This window comes from Stylophora pistillata, chromosome 12, assembly GCF_964205215.1.
Source record: "Stylophora pistillata chromosome 12, jaStyPist1.2, whole genome shotgun sequence".
NCBI lineage: Eukaryota > Metazoa > Cnidaria > Anthozoa > Scleractinia > Pocilloporidae > Stylophora > Stylophora pistillata.
The window spans coordinates 19979736-19999738 of record NC_142530.1 but is presented as its reverse complement, the minus strand read 5'-3'; the positions used below and the strand labels follow the sequence as shown (position 1 = coordinate 19999738).

The following is a 20003-nucleotide window of genomic DNA, read 5'->3' as shown; positions in this document are numbered from 1 at the left end:
AAGCCACATTAGTGGAAGAGTGTGAGCTGGTGAATTTGATGGTGGGGTGGATATTGTTAAGACAATCGACGAAAAGTTTTAGGTTATCTAAACCTTCGGTCCAGACCATAAAGATATCGTCGATGTATTTAAACCAAGTGTGGGGTTTACATGGGGCATTTTTCAAAGCGTTACCTTCGAAAAGACCCAGAAAAAGGCTAGCGAAAGAAGGGGTCATTTTGGTACCCATGGCTGTGCCGTGAACTTGGAGCTAATGAGCATTATTAAAAGTAAAATTGTTCATGGTAAGAACCATACGAATGAGATCACAAAGTGTGACGGCAGGAATAGGGGTATTGGAGGAGGTACACAGAAAATGGTCACAGGCATTAATACCTTCGTTATGTGGGATATTGGTGTAGAGGGATGAAACATCAAGTGTAACTAGTAAAGAATTAGGGGGCAAATTACCAATGTAAAACAGTTTGTTGAGGAAGTCATTGGTGTCTTTGATATAAGATGGTAGTTTGTGAACGAGTGGTTGAAGGTAGTGGTCAACAAACTGAGATATTAGTTCAGTGGGGTGGCTATTGGATGAGACAATACCACTTAACCCGTATATTATAAACTGGTGGCTAGGTTTTTTGCGATAAAGAAAACAGAGAGTTATTCTTGGCAGTTGCGGTTGTGATTGGAAAACTGTAAACAAAGGAACAACCAGGGGCGTAGCCAGGATTTTCAAAGGGGGGGTCACATTAGTACCCACAGAGAATATAAACAAGCGAAAAACTACGACGCCTTTGAAAAAGAGACGTATACCACAGAACAAGGTTCTTTAGACCCGTTTACATCTCAGAAACAGAAAGAGCATTGTTTCCACTTAACAAATGGATTCTGTTCTTATAATTGTTTTTGTAGAATTAACTATATTGAAAGACTATTTTTTCAGTTCCAGTTTGAGTCGTCAGAATCAAATTAGAAGTCAAACTTAAAAATTGACGGTTAGTTGTAACAATTAGTTCTGTTTTCTTTACCATGGAAGGTGGATGACTGTGTAACCTTTTAAAGTAAAACTTATATATAGTTGACAACTGATCAAGCCTTCAATTATGGGTCTAGAAAGTGAAACCAACTAAATTGTAAGTGAAATAAACCACATTTCTAAACGTTTTTATGACTGCTTGCTGACATTTTGGATTTAAGTCCTACCCATCCCCATGTAGTCTGATTTTAAGCAAGTTATATGCAACTGCCTGCCAAAATGTTCCAAATTAAACGAAAAAATAGTGGCGTTACTTGCTGGACCACCTCACTTCCCCCCCCCCCCCCCTCAAAAAGAAAAAAGAAAAATTATAATAAGTGAATTAATAAACGTTGAACCAATTCCAAAGGGGAATACTGGTTACCGGTTGTTTTGTTCCCACAGTTAAGCAAAATGGTGTTTTTATTTGGAAAGTCCTAATTAACCCTTCAACTCCCAAGATCTGATTGTCAATTCTTCCCTACACCTGCTACACATTTCTTTGTAAATTAGTTACAAATATTTAATGCTAGATCAAGGTAACAACTTCTGCCTGCTAAGTTTGAATATTCTCATAACCTGTTTGCTGGATAACGTATGGATATTAAAGGGGGAAGTTATGTGTAAATCTCTTGACAGAATTTTGCTTGTACCTTTCTCCCTTGACTACGCTAACTTGTCATTTGCGACAATCAACACATGTTCATGCCCCTGTACAAGGTATTTTGGATGACTTGCGATTCAGATACAAAGTATCTCAAACTAGGTTTGAATTGACCAAATTTGGGTACAAAAGTACCAAAATTTCACTGTACTTTTCACCTCTAACAAACAGTCGACACTGCTAATAAGCAGTTGTGGTCACCCTTGACAGAGTTCCAACACCATGTTTGTATTGTCCTCCACCTGTATTGAACGGTCACTAAGTGCAGAAGCACTCAAACAAAACTAGGAATAATCTTTCAAGTACAATTACATCCACGCTTATCTGCCACAAAACAGATGTTAACAACATTTTTAGCAAGTTTTTGTACATTTCATGGTCACTTATGGCATAAATGATGTTTGTCATCATTTTTTACAGTACCCCTATTCTGTGAAACCTGTATTTAGCACTCAACCTGTATAAAGTGGTCACCCTTCCACCCCCCATGGATGACTGCTTAATACAGATTTGACTGTAGTAGGGATACAAGAATACAAGGCTGTAAACCTGTTTCTATCACCACTTAACTTAAATTAAACACAAATGAATAAAGGCTGATAGTTTCTAAAGAAACTGTTTGTGGCTGCGTCGGTGGGGGTAACAAAATAATTTAGATATATCAACAAAGTTTAAATGGTAAATTGGTCACCGTAACGATTACAAAAGCTGACGTTTCGAGCGTTAGCCCTTCGCCGGAGCGAATAGAGGAATTGTGGGTTGTGTGTGCTTTTAAAGGCAGAAAATGGAGCTACGTTATTGGTGGGAACATGGCAACGAGAAAAACACGAATAAATTAGTGGAATGAAAAGCGTTCGTTGATCCCTGTAAGATTTAGACTGCAGTTTTGAAAGATGAGCTTTTGTTCAAGAGTTTTACGGCTTTCAGTGCTACTTAAGTGTACGGAAAGACCACAGATTGCCATATGTTGCTTAGAATGATTAGGTAAATTAAAATGTCTAGCGACTGGTTTCGATGTGTCCTTGTCATTTCTTTCTACGTCTCGAAGGTGTTCTCGGAATCTGTCACCTGGTCTTCTGCCTGTTTAGCCGATGTATATCTTTTTGCAATAAGTGCAAGTTTTGCCATAGATTACACCGGCGGAGGTGCACGTGAAGTGATCGGTGATCTTAATGGATCGTTTAGCTAGGTCCCGATATTTTATCAGAGCTGTGAATGAAAGGACACGTTTTGCATCGTGCACGAGCGCATTTAAAAGTGTCTGTTTGGTCATTAGTCTGAAAAGAACTTCTGACCAAAAAATTGCCTATGTTTCTGTCGGGTTGGAATGAAATGAGCGGAGGCTGCGAAGGGGAGAGTGCTTGTCTCTGGATCATTTTGAAGTAATTTAAAGTTTAAAAGAATGATGGATTTAACTGAGTGGTTGTGAGGGTGAAACGTGAGAGTGAATGGAGTGCGGTCGGAATCTTCCTTATGCGACGTTTGTAGTGCTGAATGTCGATCAATAAGTTGGGCGCGGTAGTAACCCGCTTGAACGACAGAAACAGGGTAACCACGTTTATCGAAAAACTGGCACATTGACTCTGATTTGTGGTGGAAATCAGAGTCATCACTACATAAACGACGAAGTCTTAGAAACTGAGAAAAAGGAATGGAATTCTTAACGTGAGATGGATGCGAAGACGAATATAACAAGTAATTATGCGATAACCGCTTCAATTCTTTGCACCCGGCTCTGAAATACACCTGGAAAATTTCTGACAATTCTTTATCCTTTTTAGACATCAAAGTTTCAATTGAAGGCAACGGTTTATGCACTAGTGTGTATTACAAACCTACAGACTCGCATTGTCTGTAGGTTTATTAAACCTTTTTTAATTCTATTTTCTAATTCTTTTTTAAAATTAAACACCTTTTTTAATTCTAAACATAATGTACAGTTACAGATTGAAATACTGTATACTTTGGTCAAAACTGATGCATGCGGTTACTTTGGATTCGTTTCTTTGCTAAGGTTACACAAATCGCCTAATCAGCACTTTTATTATTTCATTTTTAGATTTTGACCCCGCTGGATATAAAGCTATGTCATGATAATATGATTTACGGTCTCAAAATGTTCATACTAATACATGGTAGTTTTTTCTCGGTAAAAGACATTTGAAACGAACTCTACCTGTGTGGCAGGTACATATTTTGACAACTCAGCGGTGCTGTAATCTTCAGTTATCAATCCGGCATTCATTTCGCATAACGTTACCTCGCCTATTAGGGGAGGAGCTGAAAAAACGGAGAATGAAGATATGCCTTAGTTTGGATGTTAATCTTGGTTCAAAGATGGCAGGAAGGTCGTTACAGGCGTCTTATTCACACGCGAGAGACTGGGTTCATTTTTCTCGTGTTTTGAAGTGTGTATTCAAGCGCCATCGTGGGATGTTCATCATCAGGAGCTAATTCCGAGTAACATTCGAAGCGATCCAAAGAAATCGTTACCAAGCGTTGAACGACCGAAGATGTTCCAAAACAAACAAATGCCGAGAGCGAGGAATATCGGTCAAAACTCGGCAGACTCTGTAATGACTTGTTACAATCACTCACTCAATCAACAGTATACCACTATGGCCTCCATAGGAAGCAGTATCCATATAAGAAACAGTGAAAAGAAGAGAAAGAACGAGCGCTTCGTTAACAAGCAAATTAATGGTAACATTAAACTACAATGTCTTTTAGTTTTGCGGGCAATTTCTTATCTCTCCATTGCTTGGGATTCATATTAGTTAGCAAATTTAACTTCAGAAGCCGGCAGCACCCTGTGAAAACCAGCATGCCGTGCTAGCCCTATCTAAAAAGTGCTCAGTATAAGTCCCTTCGCTTTCTCCTTTTATGTTAATTAGCCCTCAGAAAGTCCAGGCGTGTTGGGGATATGGTCCTTGAATGAGTTAATGCAGTTTTCAGGTAAATTCTTGGACGAAATGCCCTTTCTGCTTCAAAGCTACTGTTTCCTTAACGCAAAGAAATTAGGAACTTTGGTTTCTTCACAATTAGTTTGAGAAAGTTTAGTTAACTTTTTCTTAAGCTCCTTCACTTCTGCTGCGCATCAAAATTTAATTTCGGTGCGTTTATTACATGCTTTGAATAATAGTTATCGTCTCAGTAAGATAATAATTGTCTCAAATTTCCTAAATGCAGAAAACTAGAACCGGAAAAATCTTGTTTCGTCCACTAATATTGCGGGTGTATTTCCAAATGTAAATTCACTTATCAATAGCTCTTGACATCTCTTGTGAGATTCGATTTTAGAGCCAGATAAAACATAAGCTTGGGAAGTAGATTGACCAATCACATAATGCTTTGATGGGTCAGTAGATGGACGACAAAGGAGTAAGAGGAGGTTAGTTAAAGTGGTGGCCATGCTTCTCAAGGGATTAGTATTAAGATGAAAATTAGATCCCAGTTATGTTTACACAGTTTGATGAATGGACAATATGAACTTTTTGCGGTGAAAAGATTCCCAAGTTCTCCAAAATTGTTTTAGACAGTAATCCACGTACTATTCAAGAGAGGAAAACTTTTGAAGATGCAGTATTTAGTAATAACATTTAATCTGCCCCATACACAGATGCAAAATATGCTAATACATATGCTAGTGAGGTCTGGGGGTGTGCTTTTTATAGTAAATATTTAAGTAGAATTGATAAGCTCTTTGCCAGGTGTTATAAGCTGGGTTACTGCTTAAAGCAACACAGTATCTTGGATATCCGTTGTAATAGAGATAAGAAATTATGGCAAAGGATCTCTTCCACCAACACTGCGTTGAGCGATCTCTTACCTCCCCAGAGAACACGGCAGTTGAGAACTAGGTCGCATAATTATATTTTGCCTAAGGTCCAGACAAGCCGTTTTAAATCAGTTTTTATTAATAGATGTCTTTTCAATAGTAATTAATACCTTTTCTTTTTCCTTATTCATTTTATTCATGTTATTCATGTTAATTGTAGCACGTCTGTTTGCACAATTCTTAATAAAGACCTTTATTATTATTATTAAAAACAAACCGCGGTTGGCGTTGTTTTATTATTACTCGCATTTTCTTCGGTTTCTGGATCAGTGGAGTCTTGATGAACCCACCTGTCGTCCTATACTGAAATAAATATAGCTTGTCATGTGGGAAATATTTGATGATATCTTTATAGCTGATTTCAAGTAAGGATTGCAACTGATTTTTTCCTTATATTTCAAATAAGCACTTAAATATCGAAACAGTCGAAATACAGCTATTGGAAGCAATCCAAATTTTGACGAGATCAAGCAATATCTCTTCGACAAGCACGACAAGCAACAATAGCAAGTTTCTTAGAATTTCAATTAGTTTCGCATCTACGTCATATTGTTCAAGTAGAGGAGATCGCGGCCGCCTCGCGTCCATTTGGGAGCCTTTCCTCTTTCCCTAAATTGTAAGACCAATAGTCCACGGAATGGTTCACTGATCAGGATGTTAGTCTTGGTGTTACCTATAACTTTAATACAACGAAATTAAACTCCATTGCAATCAAATAACATATCTATTTTCACGTAGATTCTCCTCCAAAAACATCTGCCTCTTTGGCCAAATCGACCACTGCGACCTTCTGACAATATATCAGTCCTGACATGATATCAGTCCTGACATGAATGAGCAATGAACATGCAGAATAATTTTTTACTCAGGCTTGGCCCAGTTGTTCAAAGGGCATCTAGTGTTATCCCAGGCCTGGCGCTATCCAACGTATAAATTCCTATCCAGCGGATAAGTGTTTTCAAAACGTAGTGCGGCGCTACTTAGTATTCACCAAATAAAGATTTATCCGGTGGACAGCGTAATACCACGTGGCATATTTTGCGCATTTCAGTGCCCTTATACGGTGAATGACGTAAATGTGGAGTATTCTCCCACAACCGCATGGAAATAGCGTTCACGATCTCTTCGGTATCTTCCGCTTTTCATTTGCCTTCTAGAGAACACCCTGTGAAGTTAAACATATCCTCAGGTCTATCAAAATGAAGTTTGGCGTTCGTCTGGACAAATTCAACTTTTACAGTTTTGATATGGAAAGAGAGTCACATGGGAAGCTTCTTCCTCCTCAGGTTGAAGCTCTTCAAAGTCTCGAAAATTTTTTCCACCGCAACCCTCTGGGGCATACTGCTATAATTTCCATGCCGACAGGATCTGGCAAAAGCGGTGTGATAAGTTGTCTACCATACTTTTTAGGGAAAACTGGGTTAACTCGGCCCACCAAGATTGGTGTTTCTCCGGAGGGGAGTCCACTTCATCCATTTGATAAGCCCGTGCTGGTTATTGCGCCAGATCTGGCGATTGCAAAGCAACTGGAGGGATCTTTGTTGCGGGTGCAGGAAGGAGAACAGGAGGATAATTTTCTGCTGCGGAGAGGGATAGTGCCCGAAGAGAATGCCCGAGATGTTCTTCCAGTAGGAAAGAAGATCGAGGAAACATTGGAGGTCAAGCAACCCAACATATTAAAAGGAAACGAAATTCTGATCGCTAACGCACAGAAGTTTCTAGGGATAGATTGGGAACGTACTTTACCTAAAGACCTATTCCGACTTGTCATCGTCGATGAAGCGCATCATCACCCAGCTACAACATGGCGTCGAATCGTGAACCACTTTCAGTACCATGCAATGGTGGTCTTTTTTACTGCTACACCTTTCAGAGGTGACCGTGTGCGTGTTATAGAAGAGGGAGAAGGGAGCATCATATATCACCTGCCACTTAACGAAGCACGCCGAAAGAGAATAATACGTGTTACTAACTTCGTTGAGATTGAAGACGACAATAGGGATGCTAACATCTACAGAGAAGTCCTTCGGAGAGTACAAGCAGAGCAAGAAAGAAAAGACGCCGAACAACCTTTGCCTGACGGTATACCCCACATGGCCATCGCCATAGCGAAGAATATTGACGAAGCAAAGCTCGTGGTACAGATAGCCCTTGATATTTGGAACTGTCCCGCTGAACTAATAACTACGTACCATTCAGATAATCCAAATCACATAAGACGGGCGACGATGACAGCAATTCGAGAAAACAAAATAAGGCTTGTAGTTGTGGTGTCTATGCTTCTTGAGGGTTTTGATCACCCACCAATAAGCATAGCCGCCATAATGACGAAAATTTCCTCCCCTGTGAAGTTCGTGCAGTTTATTGGAAGGGCACAAAGAATTGTTCGTGGTAAAGATGGTCAGCCGGAATCTGAAGGTATAGAAGCACACATTTTTACTCACAGAGAATATGAACAAGCGAAAAATTACGAAGCCTTTCAACTAGAGGAACTCATACCACATCATGACTGAACAAGGTTCTGTAGACGTACTTACATCCTAGAAACAGAGGAAACATTGTTTCTACTTTACAAATGAATTTTATTCTAACTTATAACCGTTGCTGTAGAATTTAGTATATCGAAAGACTATTTTTCAGTTCCTGTTTGAGTCGTCAGAGATTCAAATTGGAAGTCAAACTTATAACTTGACAGTTAGCTGTAACAATTCGTTTTTTTTTTTACTATGGAAGGTAGATGACTGTGTAACCTTTTAAAGTAGAACTTACATATAGTTGACTACTGATTAACCTTTCAATTATGGTTCTAGAAAGGGAAACCAACCAGATTGTGAGTTTTTTTTTTCAACATAGTGAAATAAACTACATTTCTAAACTTTTTTACGACTGCTTGCTGACATTTTAGATTAAAGTCCTACCCATCCCCACCTAGCCTGATTTTAAGCCAGTTATATGCCACTGCCTGCTAAAATATTTCCCAAATTAAAAGAAAAAACTGTGGCATTACTGGCTTGACCACCTCACTCACCCCCCCCCCCCTCAAACAAACAAAAAACAAAAGAAAAATTACAATAAGTGAATTAATAAATGTTGAACTAATTGCAAAGGGGAATAGTGGTTACCAGTTGTTTTGTTCCCACAGTTAAGCAATAATTCAAGGTGTTTTTATTTGGAAAGTCCTAATTAACCCTTAAACTCCTAAGATCTTATTGCCAATTCTTCCCTTCACCTGCTACACATTTCCTTGTAAATTAGTTACAAATATTTAGTACTAGATCAAGGTAACAATTTCTGCCTGTTAACTTTGAATATTCTCATAACCTGTTTGCCAGATATTGATATTATAGGGAGAAGTTATGTGTAAATCACCAAACAGAATTTTGCTGGTAGCTTTCTCCCTTGGCTACACTAACTTCTCATTTGAAACAATCAACACATGTTCATGCCCCTCTGCAAGGTATTTGGAATGAATGTATATTTGGATGACTAGTGCTTCAGATACGAAATATCTCAAACTGGGTATGAATCGACCAAATTTGGGTACAAAAGTACCAAAATTTCACTGTACTTTTCACTTCTATTAAACAGTCACTGCTAATAAGCAGTCATAGTCACCCTTGACTGAGTTCCAACACCATGTTTGTATTGTCCTCCACCTGTATTGAATGGTCAGTAAGTGCAGAACCACTCAAAAAAAAAACTAATAATAATCTTTCAAGTACAATTACATCCATGCTTGTCTGCCACAAAATTGATGCTAACAGCATTTTTAGCAAGTTTTTGTACATTTCATGGTCACTTATGGTGTAAATGATGTTTGTTATCATTTTTTACAGTACCCCTATTCTGTGAAACGCGTATTTAGCACTCAACCTGTATTAAGTGGTCACCCTGCCACTCCCCATGGATGACTGCTTAATACAGGTTTGACTGGAGTAGGGATACAAGAATACAAGGCTATAAACCTTCTATATCACTTCTTTATAGAAAATGTCAAAAAGACCTTTCTTTGAGCATTAGTATGAATATTCGTTTTGGATTTTCAATTAAGTTGCATTGTTACATTTGTCTCCATTTGCTTGCAGAGCTCTCTTACGTGTGTTTTCTTTTCTATTACTTTTTGTGCTATGCTGTGCTACCTTAATAAGTGCCCCTCCTCAATTAAGTGCCCAGCTTTACTTTCAATAAGCTAACCCCTCCCTTAGAAAGCTGCATCACTCTCTTTTGATATGAATGGAGCCTTGAAAAAAAATCTCAAGCCTTTAATAAAAATGTCAGGCAGTAAATCACTAGTTACCACCATTTGCTACTTGTACCAGCCCTCTATAAAAGTGTTGAGGAAAGTGGGATAGTTGCCTGAGATGAACTGGCATCTGACATGAGGGAGTAACAAAACTTCATGTGATGATCTTACTTGTGGATTACAGCAGAACAGAGAAGATGCTGTATTTCAATCTCTTAAAATCTAAACCTTATGAGAAAACTAAAACTTGGTGTTTTCTGTTGGCTGGGGAATGAAGGAAGTGGAAAACATTTTTCTTACACCTGGGAGTTCGGGAGCTAGTGTGAGGGGGTTTTGACGCATCGTTGGATGTAATTTACAAAATTTCTTCTTGCCTTTTGTTGTTCTCAGACCTCCCCCCACCCATCCTTCAAGCTGGATAGTTTTCAATGCCTCAAAGTTGTCATCAGTTAGTTCTGAGACTTTCTCTCACAGTTGTGAAGACTTCGCTGGACAAGCCTTTTTAATAAGACAGGTAGTTGTTTGGTAGTAAATTTATTCAAGTTTGTTGTGGCCTGTAATCTGGGAAGCATTTTTCCTCTAGTTTGCTCTCTTGTAATATTTTGACGCTCTGTAATAAAGGCCAGGCTGCATGGTTAGGCTTGACATGGCTCCCAGTTGTGTGTGAGAAGTGTTAAGAATACAACAAAACTGAATACTTTCTCCTTACAATATCAATACAATATCAAGCAGACAGATGATGAGAATATAGAAAAGTATTAGGGGATTTTCATTTGATTCAAGACCAAATAGGCCATTTTACAGTTGTGTACTTAGTTGCCAAGCCTTTGATTCAGAGTGAGGCTGAAGATGACCTTATTGTGATAGAGACTAGTATCTAGTTAGCATGATAACAAAGTGATTTACATTTGAAAGGTAGCAAGGTTTGTATCATAACAAGGTCACCCCTAGCCTCACTCCCATTCAAAGGCTTCGCAACCAAGCACACAACTGTAAAATGGACTATTCTCAGAACTTAATTAAATTATAAGCAATGCCTAGGAGACAGTATAGCGAATTGCTAAGAAAAGAAATCTTGGAGGTGAAAGAGTTAGCCCTACCTCCACACCAGACAAGTAACAGCTTTCTGTTGTTTGTGCTCTAATATAGGGACCAAATCAATGAAAAAAAAAAACAAAAAGAGATTTTCAAATATTTTTATTCATAAGCTATCATGTTCTCTCAGATAAACACATTTAAATAAAACATCATTTTGTAGATCAGAAATTAAGTTAATTTTTTAGCTTGGATATTCTTGCAAATAAAGATTCTTTATAAGTTACATAATTATGTTATTCACTTGGGCTGCATTAACAACAACAACAACAACAATTTATTTTAGGATTAAAAATATAGCTAAGTACATTGGTTTCTCCCCACAAATAACTTATGAACTAATCGAGGCAGGGAGATCTAAGCACAATTTACAAGTATAATATTTATCTACACATGGACTAAATAAATGAAAACACTGCTATACAGTAAATAGAATAAGCATAAAACAGAGTAAGTATATTAAGATTATGAAAAGAGGCTAACCTAAAGTATTAAATAACTTAATAAGACGGGACACTTCGACATATTCATCTTCTAACGGTAAAACATTTAGTAGTAACTCCTTTATCTTTTTACAAACGTTTAAGTTGTTTAATCGAATAGGGCTTATACTATTTTGCGAAACGAAACGAAATGAAATAGTACTATTTTGCGAAACGAAACGAAATTTTGCGAAATGCCGTTTTTTCGCCTTTATTTAGGAAATGTGTCATCTTCGTCCGAAACAAAATGTGTCCACTAGTAAAATGATCAATATTTCTAAGGGCCTGGTCACCTCTCATTTTATTGACCATAATAGAACTTGTTTCGCAAAGTAGTAATTTTGACAGAGTTACAATTTTGCGAAATGGCGTTTTTTCACCTTTGTTTAGCAAATATGTCCTCTTCGTCCGAAATAAAATGTGTCCAATAATAAAATGATCAATATTTCTAAGAGCCTGGTCACCTCTCATTTTATTGACCATAATAGAACTCGTTTCGCGAAGTAGTAATTTTGACAGAATTACCATTTTGCGAAATGGCGTTTTTTCACCTTTATTTAGCAAATATGTCCTCTTCGTCCGGAACAAAATGATCAATATTTCTAAGAGCCTGGTCACCTCTCATTTTATTGATCATAATAGAACTCGTTTTGCAAAGAAGTAAGTTTGCCAGAGTTACTATTTTGCGAAATGGCATTTTTTTTCACCTTTATTTTGTAAATATGTCCTCTTCGTCCGAAACAAAATGTTTCCACTAATAAAATGATCAATATTTCTAAGAGCCTAGTCACCTCTCATTTTATTGACCATAATAGAACTCATTTCGCAAAGTAGTAATTTTGACAGAATTACTATTTTGCAAAATGGCGTTTTTTTCACCTTTATTTAGCAAATGTGTCCTCTTCGTCAAAACAAAATGTGTCCACTAATAAAATGATCAATATTTCTAAGAGCCTGGTCACCTCTCATTTTATTGACAATAATAGAACTCGTTTCGCAAAGTAGTAATTTTGCCAGAATTACTAATTTGCAAAATGGCATTTTTTCACCTTTATTTAGAACATATGTCTTCTTTGTCTGAAACAAAATGTTTCCACGAATAAAATGATCAATATTTCTCAGACCCTGGTCACCTCTGACATTCCCGCAACAGGAAACAAGTATACAATCAGGCTAGTAAAATCCCAAATCACATTCTCTCACGAAGCACAGTGCCACAAAAAGGAGCAGATTTCACCAAATTAATTGCAAAGCTTTAAACTTCTGATTTTGTAAAAGATGTTTCATTTGATCTCTGCCATGGAAAAGACACCACAGCAAACACGTTTGCAGCAAAAGAGTTGGATATTGAATGGTTAAAGACATTTTGTTCTGGAACCAATCCCAAATCGCAATGATTTCCCAAGTATTCTTTAATGAATTCTTGTGCCAGATGATGCTTTATGACGGTTTGTTATTTTGCTCAACTCGATTTACATTAACCATACTACCTAGGCTTGGGAAAGAAATTTTGGAGAGGAAATTGTTGTGGCCAAACAAAAAACCGTTAAACCAAGTAATATGGATCGGCTTGCCAGTCAGGCATGTGGGTTGTTGGTCAACTATAAAATCGAGTTGCGGCAACCATAAATAGAACAGAACAAAATACAAGGAATACAGAGCAGAAGAGGAAAGAGAATTATAACAACAATAATGAGTAAACTCTGAGCCAATAAAAAGCAATTGAGAACAAGAACAAGTAGTTGTCTTTCATTTTGTTTCGGGGAGGAGGACCTATTTGCTAAAGGGTCATTCCACAGTATTTTGCATGTCACGGAGGGGACAATTCAGAGGAGATCAAAATCATGGATAGCTCCCTAGCTTAAAATAATTCAGTTCACTGAGGACTTCTAATGGATAGAACAGCTAATGATTGTTTTAAATCAAACTATTTCCAAACGACTTCTTCCACATTTGGGGGGAATTAGTCATTTATTTAGATTGTCACGAAGGGGACCAGAGAAACTATGAAAACTGAAAGTTAAAATTTAATCTCAGATTTCTGTGAATGTATAACGGCAGCAACAATAATTTAGTACATAGTTTATTTAGATGTTAATCAACAATAAAACTGCCTTAAATGGAAAAGGACTTCCTCCTCTCTTACATTGTACAGGAACAGTAAGTGCTTGTGGTTATTGTCACAGAGGGGACCTTTTGTCCAATAGGCAGCAGTGATCAATTTGAACCAATTTTCCAGCCTTAATATGAGTTTACAGCCCCAGTTTAATTCAATTCTTTTCAAGATATTCTTTAAAGCTTGACCACATCAAAAAGGTTGGCTGTCATACGTGTCGTCAAGCCTTTAAAGACATTTAATTTATGGCTGAAAAGTATTCTGGAAAGTTGTGTCATGCTGTTTGTTCATATGATACAACACATTTCTTAAAAAAACCTTCATGTTTTTTTTTTTTAGTTTTTATTTGGAAACTTTAGGTTCGTGTAAAGTACTCAAGATAACACCAATGGTTCAATAAGACCTGGTGCATACAAAAACATACAACATTTTTAAAACTTACATGTATATTAACTAAAAATGTAAGCAACTCAGATATTTCAAGGTTTTGTGTCTCTGTCTCTCTCTTAATAAAAAGGCTTAAAACTGCATTGTAGACTGCAAATATGCATGCATGATATGCAAGATGTAAATGGTCAATTCCACGTTGCGGATGTGACATTTAGAGGAAAAATTTGAGTATTAAATGTCTCCTAGAGCCAGATCCAAACTATTTGAATTGAAATGAGTCATGTCATAAAATTACCCCTGAAGTACCTTTCATTTTGCCAGAAAACATTTTGATTGTCTCTTAGAAATCCAGAGAAAATAATTTTTCAAAGTGTGTTGTGGATGTGACTCCTAAAACAACCACTGATTTGAATTGCTTTTGGTTAGTTCAAATTTCCTGTGAATTGAAAACCTTAAAACAAACTGCATACACTAACTAAATGCAATAGTAATTGTACTTCATAAATCTGAAAAGATATTATAGAAATTACTTGTTACCATGGATTTATTGACAAAAATGTTGTGTTGTGGATGTGACCAAAATTTGTTGCGGACGTGACATTTTGGGGATGCTCAGGAAAGAGCTTTTCATTCACCACTAATAACTTTCAGAGTAATGCCACTGAAGTAAAAATGCTGTTTTTATTGCTTTTATCTGTAAATTGGAAAATAGATAACAAATAATATATGTAAGAGACAAAAATGTTGTCTTATGGATGTGACCAAAATTTGTTGCGGACGTGACATTTTGGGGATGTTCAGCAAAGAGCTTTTCATTCACCACTAATAATGTTCAGAGTAATGCCACTGCAGTAAAAATGCTGTTTTTATTGCTTTTATCTGTAAATTGGGAAATAAATAACAAATAATATATAAAAACTTTGATGACCTAGGTCATTTTGTTCATCAAAGGGCATTTATATTTTGGAAAATTGTAAAAAAATTGATAGATTTACATATATCATATGTCTATAATTATCATTTGTGTCATTAAATATCAGCATATCTTGTCATGTTTAAAAATTTTATGAGGTTTTCTGGGTTTTTACAAATGTGTCATGTCCGCAACCCGATATCTCTTAAACAGTTGACAAATTTGAGCAAGCTGGGGTGTCAAAATTATCATAATACTTAACCATAAGAGCAGCATAAATAAGACCTGAAACAGTTGAGAACCTATGCAGAAATTAAATAAATGTTGCTCTGAATCATACCCTAAAGGTCACGTCTGCAACACTTTTTATGTCTTTGTACATCTGAGGCATTAAATGTTTGAGAATTTTTTTTCTTTTGGCATTGAAAGGCCCATCCTAGTAAGTAGTTAAGATCTCAAAATCTGATTCATAGCAATCAATTTCTTTGAGATATAGCAATTTAGATATTGGTATGTAAAATGGCTTATTCGGTTAATAAAAACCCTAAAAAACAATGGCGTCACACACGCTGGGCATGGCCACTACTGCCAATCTAGATTTGGATTCGTATAGAACTATGTATAAGCTTTCACTAAAAATAAGTTTGGCTCTCATATTTTGAATTTGAAAATCTGTCAAATTTTCATGTCTCATATCGAATAGCCCAAATATAATAATTATATAAGCTGAATATAGAGTGTTTGCACGTGACGTCACAGCTTTATCATCCGCCATTGTGGGGGAGTAAAGAACCAACATGGCGGATGCTGATGCCCAACAGACGTCTCAACGCGCTTCAGAAGAAAACATTATTCATGATATTCCTTTGTCTAATTATGCGAAATCACCTGCAAGTATTGTAAAGAAGCGTTATATTGATAAGATTTCGTGTGTTCGTGTTGATCCTCTTTTGATTCCGGACGAAAAGTTAAGTAGGGAATGCCTTCGTACTGTTGAAGCTGTTGATCTCGTGTTGCATTTGGTTTCACAAACTAGTTTTTATACGACAGAACAATTTAAGAACTTTAAAGCTTGCAAACCTACAACCAAATGGTTTACGGTTTCATAACCAGCATTTTGGGGCAGATTTTCGCTTAAATTTTTCGCCTAGCGGCAAATTCTTCCATTTCAGTTGTTTATCCTACAAGCGTCGTCCAAACAATTACAAATTGTCCTGGTTATGTAATGAGTGTAAATTGCAAAGTGTTGTTGCTATGAAAAGCTCAAAACTATCCAAGGAGTCTTCCTCTCCCATCTCCAACACTTCTGATGATTCTGACATTATAAATTTGGGTGAAACTTACCATGTTGATGTTGAGAAATATGGGATAATTGCTGAACTATCTGCACATGACTTTGATGTGATTGAATCACCTAATGGGTGGCTTGAAAATAGTATTATACAGTATGCCCAATCACTTTTGAAAACAGTCAATCCAGCTATACAAGGATTTCAGCATACAAGTCTTGGAATATATTTAAATTTGAAAAAGTTGATGGGGATTTTGTTCAGATATTGCACACTGGGGGCAATCATTGGGTATGTGAAAGCTCAATTGGATGTGAAAAAGGATTTGTGAATTTGTATGACAGTCTTTTTCATGATGTTATTTTTAATGATCTGGAACAGCAAGTTCAGAACTTAATTGGTGAAGATTTCAAAGATATATCTGTTGTACCTGTGCAACAACAATCAAATGATTCTGACTGTGGTGTTTTTGCAATGGCTCAGTGCAACAGCACTTTCTTACAATCTGGACAAGGATATCCCAAACTTTGATGTAAATCAAATGAGATCTCATCTATTAACATGCTTAAAGAGTGGACTGATTACTCCCTTTCCTGAGGTTAAACAGTTGGTTATGTGACATTTTATTGCTTCATGAAGCATGAAGCAGTTCTTGCCTGAGAGCAAGGCATTCAAAGTCCACACTGTTTATCACCGAGTATTTATAAGTGTTATCAACAATGTAAAGAATGAATGCATGGCATCAACATGGAAAATGGGTTAAAACCCAAATGTTTGTGAATAAACTTATGAAAAAAATGCAAATGAAAAAAAATCATAATAATATTTCATCAATAGTTAATAAGTACAATCCATTCAATGTTGAATGCCCCATCAGTCAAATGGGATGGTAGGTGGGCAAAGATTGACAAGAGCTGAGCAAACTCTTAACATCCTGTCAATGAGAGGTACAGATTCACCAGATCTACAGGCAAGATAATCTGTTGGCAAAGTTTGTTGAAGGATGGTGTACTTCTGTCTCAATGTCCCAATAATTCTCTCAACGTGGATTCTCAGTGTAGCAATCTGTCTTGTCTTCTCTACATCAACAGGATCGAGTTGATCCTTTCCCTTTGTAAATGCTGGAATATTCAGGTCAGCATGACGGAACCAAATACTTTCATGCACAGTAAAACCTCTGTCAGCAAGGACCATATCACCTGGCAAAAGTTTCTCAAGAATTCCACACTTCTCAGTCAAAAACTTGTCTGATGTTCTTCCTCCCCAAGCCTCACTCACAAAACAAATTGTCCCTTGTGGTGTAACTCCAATTAAAACTTTGACAGTGTTGTGGTGTTTATAATTTGAAAAGGTCTGAGCTCTTGCAAGAAGGTTGGATGGCCGATCGATGAAAATTTCAAAACAATCAATAATAACTGTAGTTTTACGACCGAACGCATCCAAAAAACATCTAGGCATGGTCTTGTACAACTCATCACGACTAGGCCATTTAATAATTGGAGTTAATCGAATATCCATTACAGTTATCCAAGTAACTAAAATACGAGAGACAGAAGACGTCGAGATCTTTAGACGATATGCAAGATCAAGGTGTGGGACAGAAAGTCTTAGCTTCACTAACACCATACAAAACTCTTGAAACTTAGTTAGAACTCCACGTCGTCTATCAACATGTGATGCAACAAAGAAGAAGACTGTTTGCAGAATTTCAAAGGATGGCAAACCAGTGTAAAACTTAACTTTGTCATCATCTCCAGAAAAAAAAGCTTCGTCAAAATCAGAAGATGGCAAGTTCTGATGTATGGGCTCAGGCGAGAGCACAGTGTTACAGCTCAACTCTGTTTGGGTTACAGCATGCCTCAAGTTGTCGGGTAAGTTCTCAGAAATGTCCTCAATATCTGCCATTTCCACGTCGAATGATATGTTTTGAACACTATGGCCAGCTTCGTTGTGCTTTAATCGCTTTTTGGCAAGACTTATCTGAGAATTTTCAGAGTCTTTCTCGACCATGCGCTTTGTACGTTCTGTGGCTCGTCTGACTCTTTCCTGACTTTGCTGAACTGATGCTTCGCTAACCTTTAGTTTCTCGTGTCCAAGCTTAAGCGATGGTACCCAATCGACGTTCCACTTATCCCACAGAGGAGCAGCTATTCCAGAATGAAAATGTTCGCCGCAAACACGATCATTTTCAAGAATTTTGTCCGTAAGGTCGTCACGGCTTATGGCGGTCAGCCACCTTCGCCTACGTTCCGTTGACAAAATCTCCGTTTCTTCGCCTTGCCTCGTTACGATTTTGGGCACTCGACAAAAGGAAAGATCTTTTCGCTTAGACGTGTCGTGGGAACAGTTTAAAACCAAGCAAAATTTCGGCATAATGCAATAAATTGAGAAAAACGTTGGAAGATATAGTAGTAAACTGTGTTACTGCACGCCTCTTTACTCCCCCATAATGGCGGACAGTACAATTTTGTGACGTAGCTGTGACGTAGGTGCAAACACTCTATTGAACAAAAGTGCCACAGATTCAGAGGTGATAACGACTTACAAGTTTTGTATGTACAGTTGTACAGCTAACTGTTGACAATATCCAGTTCATACTATAGTAGTCTAAAATCCAGTACACTCTAAGTGAATAAACCTCCAAAAAGCTCAAATCTCATTTTCATAAAATTAATGCTGTGAAAAACAGACAGTTATCACAGGTTTTCTTGTGCTCAGAATTAGTCCTGCTTTTTGAAAAACAGGTGCACTTTCTCAACTTCACCTTGCACTGAAAATGTAAATGGGCGATTGCCTTCCAGCATTACAGGACCATAAAAAATACAACTGCAATGTACCCTGTCCACGTCATCTCATCTTGGCCAGGCATAGATGGCAGAGCTTATGCTGTGTTAGAACTGGAATTCTACAAAGCCATCTTCCACAGAAATCACCCGGCCAAAGTAAAAAGTTGTGACATAATCTACAGCAAAGTACATCCCCACCTCAACCCCCTTAGATGGTACTGGGCTGAGATGTTGAACATGGAGATCATGAATAATGGATTTCCTTACATCCACCATGTCCTTGTTAAGGACAAGAGGACAGGAAAGAGCAAGGGCTCTTGCAAACATGCAAACAAACACACCACAATCATAATCTGTTTCTTGTTGCTGTATATCATTAGAAATGTTTACATGAAAGGACCAGTCCCCTGGACTAGGCTGATTATCTGCTACAAGCAATGCACTCCACATCTTACAGACAGCTCTTTAGTGGGTGGGCTTGACAAAACTGCCAGCTGTACTCATATAGAAAAAGTGTTTTGTTCTTGATGAATTGAAGGGGAAAAAAGACAAGAATGATCAACATGAAATTTCGGTCTCAATCTTTCTTTTTAACCATCTCATAATTTTCTTTCAATCTTTCTCGGTATTTTTTTGTCCTCTCTTTAGAACTCATTTCAGCTCTAAAGCAACTGCCAGTGCTATGGTGATTGTGCTCAGAGCCTACAATCTCAGAACCCTTTACTTTTTGTTCATGTATTAGTCATGAAATGTGCAACTCTTTCTTTGACAGTAAAAATGTTCTACTCACATCCACTTTGACATAAATTATCTTGAATTTTAAACTCAATAGTTACTTTAATTTCTCTTTTAAGTGAGGAGAGTATAGTTTGTTGCATTGCATTTATCTTCAGTGACAGTTAATTTTTCTTCATTACAGTGATGTCCCCTCGGTGACAGTAATGTCCCCTCTGTGACAGAAAAGTCCCCTCTGTGACTAAAGTTCCCCTCCATGACATTTTTATCTTTTTAAAGTAATTAAAAGGAAAAAGAAGTGGAAGGAACTCTTTACTACTTTTGAGTTTGTCAGCCCATACTTCAATAATTAACAGAAGTTTCTGCAGTTATCCCCATTTATTTTAGAAAGATCATAATTTTTGTGGGTATTTTTGTCACGGAGGGGACAATTCAATGTTGGACAAAGCATT

At 37.3% G+C, this 20003-nt stretch overlaps 2 protein-coding genes across 2 annotated transcripts; one reads left to right on the top strand and one right to left on the bottom strand.

Annotated features, from left to right (window-relative positions):
• Positions 1-6546: 6546 nt before the first annotated feature.
• On the top strand, positions 6547-8381 carry LOC148719176 (uncharacterized). Its single transcript, XM_088741872.1, has one exon. It carries the CDS (start codon positions 6702-6704, stop codon positions 8013-8015), a length of 1314 nt encoding a protein of 437 aa, XP_088597998.1. The 5' UTR covers positions 6547-6701; the 3' UTR covers positions 8016-8381.
• Positions 8382-16903: 8522 nt separating this feature from the next.
• Positions 16904-18403, bottom strand: LOC148719175 (uncharacterized). The gene has a single exon (XM_088740074.1). It carries the CDS (start codon positions 18401-18403, stop codon positions 16904-16906), a length of 1500 nt encoding a protein of 499 aa, XP_088596200.1.
• Between the last annotated feature and the right edge of the window lie 1600 nt (positions 18404-20003).

What these genes read in the sequence shown, in the direction of transcription:
- LOC148719176 (XM_088741872.1), top strand. Translation starts at nt 6,702, where the DNA reads ATGAAGTTTGGCGTTCGTCTGGACAAATTCAACTTTTACAGTTTTGAT.
- LOC148719175 (XM_088740074.1), bottom strand. Translation starts at nt 18,403, where the DNA reads ATGCCGAAATTTTGCTTGGTTTTAAACTGTTCCCACGACACGTCTAAG.